This window comes from Capsicum annuum, chromosome 1, assembly GCF_002878395.1.
Source record: "Capsicum annuum cultivar UCD-10X-F1 chromosome 1, UCD10Xv1.1, whole genome shotgun sequence".
NCBI classification, from domain to species: Eukaryota; Viridiplantae; Streptophyta; class Magnoliopsida; order Solanales; family Solanaceae; genus Capsicum; species Capsicum annuum.
Window position 1 is genome coordinate 33,126,188 of NC_061111.1, and position 9,173 is coordinate 33,135,360.

Genomic DNA, 9,173 nt, shown 5'->3' on the forward strand with positions numbered 1-9,173 from the left:
AACATGATTTTTTTATTATTTTATATGTGTACATATACAGCGTTCCTCTTTATTATTTAAATCATAATATGTATATTTCTTCTAACATATTGACATTTATTTTTTTATTTTCTTTTCCTATGTATATGCTAGTTCATGCTTAGCATTATTATTTTATTTTATAGTAATAATGTTCCATAAAGTTGTCTTTCTACTTAAGATTGCATTTTTAAAGTAAGTGCCAAAATAACTGATTTTATAAAATTCTACTTAAATAAAAAAAATTAGTCATCAATTCAAACTAAAATTAATACAACAATTACTTTTATTATTGAGCTACCATGAAAATTATGATTTGAATTTTAGTAAATCTGTCATTCTTTTGGAATAAAAAAAAAGATAAAAAATAAGGTAAAAAATGTTATACATGTTAAATTTTAAAATAATGACATACCTAAATATTTTAAAACTGAAAGTTCAAGTATTTATAGAATTTGATGTTCAAATTCTGATAAACTAATATAGATAATACTATCTTTTTATCTTCTTTAAAAACCAAGTTAAGAAAAAGAAAAAGAAAAAAAAAGGAACAAAATTTGATTTTTTAAAAATAATTTATACGAATATATGCGTAAATTTAAAACATGATTTTTTTTATTATTTTATATGTGTACAAATACAACGTTCCTCTTTATTATTTAAATCATAATATGTATATTTCTTCTAATATATTGACATTTATTTATTTTATTTTATTTTCCTATTCATGCTTAGCTAGTTCTCTCTGTTTAGTTAATTTATCAAAAAATATTTAAAAATCTGTATCTTCTTTTTACTTATCCTCTTTTTTGTTACCTTTCATTCATACTTTTACTATAAAATATTTTATTTACATCTTAAAAGTAAAATGCATTAAAATATTACAAATTGTAAAAAAAAAATATTTATTTTAAATTTTCTCTAACCATTTTAGGACCTGCAATCTGCTGAACTGTAAAAGTTTTTCATTAGCACAAAATTTTAAATATATTTATAATAAATTTTCATTATATTCCTCAATCACAATTCAAACTTAAATCCTAATAATCAAAGTTTACTTAAAATAACAATTACTTAGTCTAACATCATGTATTAAAATTTTTAAGGATACGGTTAATTAATTTTATAAAATCATAATAAAAAATATCATTTAATTGAATTCAGATCCGAATATAAAAAAAATAGTTGTTAAACATCATTATCTACATATAAAAATAAAAATGTCAAATCAAATGGAGTTTTTTTAAAATGAAAAGTGTAATAAGTAAATTCATAAACAAAGCTAATATATATATATTGGTAGTACAATAATCAAAGTTAATGATGAAAAGGAATAACTTAGATACAATAACAATAACGTATCAAAACTTTAAAGTTGCTAAGTTGCTCTCAAACTCATGTAATGTTCTCTAGAAGTAAAATAAAGAAGGGCAACTCAAACTCCCATGCTATCAAGAACGAAAAATAAAAATAGAACCAAGCCCTTTTTTTTAAAGCCTCGAGACAATATCATCCTCATTTCTTTGACTTATTAGATCCCTGGGTTGGCTGGGTTTAGGTGGTGGCTGCAGCCGCTGCTGCAGGTTGTACTGGCCTCTCCCCTGGTCCCTGAGCCAAACGCTCCTCCCTCTTTGCAAACTTTCTTTCCCTGCTTGCTTTGTTCATTGCCCTCCTGACCTCAAATTGGTCTAACAGAGTCTTCTCCCTAGCCTTTCAACCTTTGTTTTGTTAGTGTTCTCCATTAGCATACGTTTGTTCTTGAAGACATTAACTTTCACCTTCATGTACCTGTCATGGTACATGTGCTTGTCAATCTTCTTAGACTCCCTGTACTTGCAAAGCAACCGCCTAAGGACTCTCATCCTCCTCATCCATAACACCTTTGTGGGCAACCTGACTAATCAGTAATCAATAACAAAGAGAGTAGAAAACTTAACACTACATATCAGGATAGGAGTGAATATAAATGAATTATGTTGCCCTATTAAATTTGTATTCTGAACTTAACGGAGCCATCAAAATTTTCATTCGACGCCGTTTTAATAAAATGTGGGTTCCACACTCAAATGACTATTTTAACTAAAATTCACACAATAGCCCAAAATGAGTTTGAAAGCCTTGAAACTCAAATCAAAGGTCTTTCTAGTCTAAAATTAATATTTTGGATCTAACGAAACTCATAATTGGCATACGAGGCTGTCAACCTAAAGTTTAAGCACGATATTCAATTCTCAACAGTGGATACTTCAAATTAGGTAATTGACTCTAAAAATCAAACGAACTGCTCGGTAATTGAGCTGTCAGCTCCAACAATTTATAAATGAATTGAGATAGCTATGGAAAAACTCTAAACAACAAAATAGTACGAAAATATAGAAAATGACAGCTATGAAAAAGCTCTAAACGGAAAAATAGTACGAAAATATAAAAAAAGACCTGAAAGGTCATTACAATTCTGCAATTACTGCTTTTACAATGTGGCAGTTATTTTTTTTTCATTTCCTTTTATGTTGTACTTATTGTTGATTAATGTGAAAGTTCATCCATTTGCAATGTTAGAACTATCACCATTTCAACTGATCTATCGAGTGGCAGCAGAAAATCAGAAACCAGCAACACATACACACAATTGTGTGTGTATATTGTATTAAACTTTGGTTGCTTGGTTGTGGGATAAGGATGACAATTTTGGAATAAAATTGTGGATTAGTTTATCCCACATTTGGTTATGTGTATTAATTATTCTCGAGATTATTTTATATCACCATTTGTATTAAGATAATAAACTTAGAAATCCTATATAGAAGATGAGATAATAATTTCATAGAATATCCTTAGGGATCGTTTGGTAGAGTGTGTTAAAAAATCTAATTCATGCATTATTCTTGTATACTAATAATATCTTGTTTGGTACATCTTTTAAGTCTATGTATGACTAATGCTTACATTAGTCACAAACTCTATTGTGTATTAAGCTATGTATTACAAATACCATCATTTTCTGTGTATTATTAATACAAAGGATTTAATACATACATCAACTTATTAAATGACTAAATTACCCCGCAATCCCTACTAGAATGTTTATTTTTCGTTGTACTTTGCCTCTCTCTCCTTTATACTTAGCCATGAAAAAACAAGGAAATTTTGCACCACATCTTCTTCTTCCTTTCAGTTAATCAAATATTGTTTGCTCTTCTACACTAGCAAATGCGAACCCACGTAGTCCGTGCCAGACTCTTGAGCACTCATTGACCCCTTAAAATTTTAATATATTTATATAGAAAATATAGTAAATCGGTTATAATGTGTTAGTGTATATGCATTTTATTATTAAAATAATATATTAAGTGCATATGTTAATGGGTATAAATTGTGTATTATGAGTATTATTAGTTACATTTGTTAATGGACGAATGTGGTCATGAGTTTCTTGAAACTCCTATAACCACTCAATTTTTATTTTCCCATTATAATATGTAATTATGCTTGTAACTCATGTAACATCCAACCATTCATGTACCCACTTTACTACACCACATTCTTCCTATTCAATACAAGGATAGATACCTCACCTATAAATAGAGGTGGTCTTGCATGTTATTGCATGTACAAGGAAATATGATAAGTGTGAAAAGATTATAGTGTGTAGTAGTGAAAGAGAGAGTTGAGACAAGAAAATATTCTAAGTCTACAACTATATTCACTATACAAAAGAGAGTTGTTATATTAGTGAAAGAAAGAGTTGAGACAAAGAAAATATTCTATGTTTTTAACTATATTCACTATACAAAGAGAGTAAATATATGTTGAAGGAAGATGTTCTTAAGGTGGAGTTTTGGACTCTTCAACTAATCCGGAGTTGTTTGAGTTGTACATTGTTGATGGACTGTTGTATCCTGGAGGGGATAAGTCATGAGATATACTGCTGGATTGGTGTAGATTATGCCGCAGTGGGCTTGAATCTCCTTAAAGAAAGCGAGATATTCGTTCCTCAGCCAAGAAGAAGATTATTTTATTTTCTTCACTTTTATTCATTTTATTTTCAACTTTAATGATTATTGTAATTTGTGGTATATTACACCAACAATTTTAAGAAGATTTAACGTTTTGTTATAGTTTAAAAAATTGCGGATATCAAGATGGAGACTATCTCAACATCTTAACGTCAATAGTCTCTTTTGTTAAAGTAGAATTATTTCATTACTAGGACTCTTTGTAATTATCTTTTACATTTGTAATTAGCGTATAACTCTTGGTAGTTATTCCCTGTATCTATCCTTTTTACTTTGTACAACTAAATAAGCTTATATTCATGAATACATCAAGATAAGGAAGAATACCTTGACTTCTTAATCTCCTTATTATTCTTGTTATCTCACATGGTATCACAGCCTTAAACAAAATTCTCTTCCACGTTTTTTTGCCATGCCTGTCATTCCCGTCACTTCTTTCTCCTGCACTTCTCCCACTACTGTCATCACCTCTACCCATTCTTTTATTGTTAAACTTACACCAAAAAATTATTTGGCATGGAAAACTCAATTTATTCCTCTTCTAAATTATCAAAACCTTCATGGTTTCAACAATGGTATGAATCCCTCTCCCTTTGTTACTGTTGCATCCTCCACTGATCCCACCCTTCAAGTTCCCAACCCAGAATTTGACATATGATTTCACAAGGATCAGATGCTTCATTCGTGGTTGCTTTCTTTTTTAACGGAAGAGATCTATCCTTATGTTATAGGTCTCACCTCTTCTTTTGCAGTTTGGGAGGCTCTTGCCAACGCCTTTGTTTTTGTTTCACAAAATCGTCAATTGCAGTTGCATATAGAATTACAAGAACTAAATAAATCTGATCTCTCTGTTTCTAGCTTTCTCCAAAAGGCCAAGGCTCTTTCTGATGAACTTAGTGCCGCTGGTAGATCTATTTCTCCTACTGAATTCAATGTGATTATTTATCGTAACATTGGACCAAAATTTCATGGCCTTATTGCTGATCTCAATCTCCGACTAGAACCAGTTACATTCAATGAACTTCATGGATAATTAGTAGCTCATGAAATCTTGCTTAAAAATGCCATGAAACCTGTCATAAACATAGTTCTAAAAGGTAATTCTCTCCTTCTGCCTACTCCCTAATACCGTCCATAATACACTCCACCCCCCAATACCAACTCCAATAATAATCAGCCACGCCCATCCAACAACTCCAATAAAAATTGAAATCGTGGTCCATGTCAAATTTGTGGTCTAAATAACCACTCTGCTGTCACTTGTCGAAAGAGGTATATTCCTCGTAACTTTGGACAATCACCACACCAACATAATTATGCTGCTCCACCGATGGCTAATTATTCTGCTGTTTCACCCTTCACCAAATATGTAGCCTGTCACCTGGTTTCCAGATATGGCTGCAAATTACCACATCACTCCAGACCTTCAAAGTTTAAGTGCCATTAATGAATATCCAGGTTTAGATTAGCTTCATGTAGGTAATTGTCAAGGGCTTTAAATCTCTCTCACTGGTATGGCAACACTACATTCTCCTTCAAAATCTCTTTAATTGGAAAATGTTTTATGTGTTCCCAAATAGTTAAGAATTTACTCTCTGTACAGAAATTCACCTTTGACAATTCTTGTTTTTTTGAATTTTGGCCTTTCTATTTTCTTATCAAGGACCAATGCACCCGCCAAGTGCTGACGCAAGGCCCAAGTGAGTCTGGAATCTACAACATTCAACAAATGCCCAAGACAACTATGACAACCACAATTCGCTCTCTCGATGACTGGCACCTTTGTCTAGGCCATCCTAATGTTCAAAAGTTGCATTCATTAGTTAAAAATCAGCATTTTTCTAGCTCTACAAATAAATTTAGTCCATGTTCTAGTCGTAGCTTAGGAAAATTATCTCGTTTGTCCTTAGCGTCTTTTGAACATACTACTACCACTCCCTTTCAAATTATTCACTCTGATGTTTGGGGTCCGTCCCCGATTCTTTCTTCTATGGGCCGTCGTTATTTTATTTTATTTATGGATGACTTTACTCGCTTTGCATGGGTTTATCTTCTTAAAAGTAAAAGTGATGTTCATTCGATTTTTCTTAATTTTGAAAAAAATGATTGAAAGGTGATTTCAAGCAAAAATCAAAGCTTTTCATTCTAATTGGGGATGAGAATACCAAAAACTGAACAAATACTTTAATCAAACTGGTATTATACATCGCATTGCGTGCCCTTACATGCAAGAACAAAATGGCATTTCTAAAAGAAAAATTCGGCACTTGGTAGACACTTGTCTTACTTTATTAGCTCATGCAAATTTACCTCTTAAATATTGAAATTTCGCTATTGAACACAGTGCCATTTTAACAAATGTTATTCCGTCCAACATCATTAAAGTAAAGTCTCCATATCAACTTTTATTCAATAAAACTTGAGCTACCTTTCTTTCAAACCTTTTGGGTGTTTGATTTTTCCATTGCTTCGACCTTACAATCATCAAAAAATTTTATTTCGAATATCCTCTTGTGTATATCTTGGTCAAAGTCCTAGTCACAATGCATATAGGTGCTTAGACAAATCCACAGGTCGAGTATATCTGGCTAGACATGTCAAATTTCATCCACAAGAATTTTTGTACAACATAAATTTGGCACAGTCGTCTAGCGAGAACGTCGATAACTTAAGGTTGCACGTACAAGTCCATTCCAGCCTCTCTCGGACTCAACATCAATATCTGGTACGCCAACTTCTCCATCTCAACCCCCTAGTTGTTCTTCTTTTCCAGCTTCTACAATTTTTTCTTCACCTAATCAGGTATCCATATCTTCTCCACATAGAAATCTATCTCATTTTAATTCATTAAATGTCTTTCCTTTCCCTAACCCACTACCTGGATCCTCACCTTTATGCCAATCCCCTCAAATAATAACTCGAACACCTATCTCAAATTCATCTCCGTCTTTTATTTCCAATCCGAATAATGCTTCTGGATTATCATTAGCTGTGGATTCTTCAATTTCTCCCTTAAAACAAAATTCTGAACCACCTCGCACCCATCACATGCAACTTCGCCCCACCACCATGCAAAAATGCCATGCCAATATAGCCTTAACCAAACCAAATTATCTATTAGCGAAGCCTAATAACATTTTTCAAGCTAAGAAATTTTAGGAATGACGTGACGCTATAAAGCAAGAATTGAATGCTTTACATCAAACAAAAACATGGAGTTTAGTGCCTCGCCCTAGCAATAAAAATGTAATTGGAAACAAGTGGATTTTTTGCATAAAGAGGAATGTAGATGGCTTAATAGACCGTTACAAGGCGCGTATTGTTTCTAAAGGTTACACACAACAGTCCGGTATTGACTATCTTGAAAAATTTTCTCCCGTAGTCAAATTTACCACTGTTCGGACAGTTCTTACGCTTGCCACAATTCATAATTGGCCCATTCATCAACTTGACATCTCTAATGCATTCTTACATGGCCATTTAGATAGTGAATTATATATGGAAAAGCCGCAGGGGTATGTTGATTCTTCCAAGCTTTACCATGTCTGCCAACTTCGTCGCTTTCTTTTTGGATTGAAACAAGCTCCACGAGCTTGATTTCAACGCTTGTTAAACTTTTTGGAGGGTCTCAATTTTCACTCCTCCAAGGCCGACACATCATTATTTGTTCTTATTCAAGGTACATTAAAAATTTATGTATTGATTTATGTTGATGACATAGTTGTTACATGTTCAGATTCCTTAAATTTTCCATAGTTCCTCACCAAAATTAAGGTATTTCCTGTTCGCGACTTGGGTACCTTGAATTATTTTCTAGGAATTGAAGTAAAAAAGGTTTCAGATGGTCTGTTGTTGACACAAAATAAATATGCGGCTGATCTACTGAAAGAGAAAAATATGCAGGATTCTAAGCTGTGTAACACACCAATGGAATTGGTCCCAACCTTAAGCAAGACAATGGGTGAGCTGTTGTCAAATTCTGAGCAATATCGCAAAATTGTCGGTTCCATGCAATACATGACCTTAACTCATCCAGACATTGTATTTAGTGTCAATAAACTAGCTCAATTTATGCATTGTGCAACAGAGGTTCATTGGCAAGTAGTGAAGCATCTACTTCGCTATATTCGTGCAACAACCAACATTGGTTTGTTTATTTCCAAGAATTCTACCTTACAGCTTTAATGTTTTTTAGATAGTGATTGGGTTGGCTGCCCTGATGACCGGCGTTCCACTAGTGGATATCTAGTGTATCTTGGTAATAATTTAATTTTTTGGTTGTTAAAGAAACAACCTACTGTTGCCCGTTGCTCAATGGAGAGTGAATATAAATCACTGGCCAATGCCAGAACTAAAATTGTGTGGGTAAGCTCTCTTCTTCGAGAACTTGGTTTCCCATCCGTCGTCCTTGCAATCATGTGGTGTGATAACATTGGTGTAATTTACTTTTGTGCCAATCCTATTTTTCTTGCCCGCACCATACATATTGAATTAGACTATCACTTTGTGTGGGAGAAAATCAAGTTAGGTAGGCTTTCAATTCGCTTCATTTCCGGTGCTGATCAAATCACAGATATCATGATGAAATCGCTTGGACAACAACTTTTCTCTATTCATTTCAAAAAGCTTCGTCTATGTTCTACACCAGCATCAGCTTGAGGGGGGACTGTTAAAGTAGAATTAGTTCATTACTAGGACTCTTTGTAATTATCTTTTACATTTGTAATTAGCGTATGACTCTTGGAAGTTATTCCATGTATCTATCCTTTTTACTTTGTACAACTATATAAGCTTATATTCATGAATACATCAAGATAAGGAAGAATACCTTGACTTCTTAATCTCCTTATTATTCTTGTTATATCACATCTTCAAGAGATGGAAGAGGAGAGATAACAAGTAAAGTATCTTTCTACGTACTTAATTTAAGGGGATAAAAGGTAAAAAAAAATTCTACTTGTTGCGGAGGAAAGGTAAAAATTTATCTATTATTTTTCATGAATAAAGTTATATTTTTCATGAAAGTTTATTTTCTTAAAGTCTCAAAATAGTGGGGGCTAATGAAATGAGAAAAAATCACCATAAAATTGTGACATTTGCACTTTTGAGAATGAGTTAAAAAAGTAGTATAAGTGCATA

The 9,173-nt window shown here is 32.7% G+C and overlaps 1 protein-coding gene across 1 annotated transcript; it reads right to left on the minus strand.

Moving 5' to 3' along the window:
• Positions 1 to 1,572: 1,572 nt before the first annotated feature.
• Positions 1,573 to 4,512, minus strand: LOC107841409 (60S ribosomal protein L19-1-like). The gene is made up of 3 exons (XM_047410366.1): positions 4,362 to 4,512; positions 1,807 to 1,915; positions 1,573 to 1,723 (listed from the first exon to the last, which is right to left on the minus strand). Exons 1-3 carry the CDS (start codon positions 4,510 to 4,512, stop codon positions 1,573 to 1,575), a joined length of 411 nt encoding a protein of 136 aa, XP_047266322.1.
• Positions 4,513 to 9,173: the final 4,661 nt, after the last annotated feature.

Bases quoted from the DNA above. Each gene is read 5' to 3' on its own strand.
- LOC107841409 (XM_047410366.1), bottom strand. From the start codon at position 4,512: ATGGGTAGAGGTGATGACAGTAGTGGGAGAAGTGCAGGAGAAAGAAGT. The intron at 1,916-4,361 runs GTATTCTTCCTT...ATTACTGATTAG, and splicing joins AAGGAGATTAAGAAGTCAAG to TCAGGTTGCCCACAAAGGTG. The intron at 1,724-1,806 runs GTACATGAAGGT...TTGAAAGGCTAG, and splicing joins AAGCACATGTACCATGACAG to GGAGAAGACTCTGTTAGACC.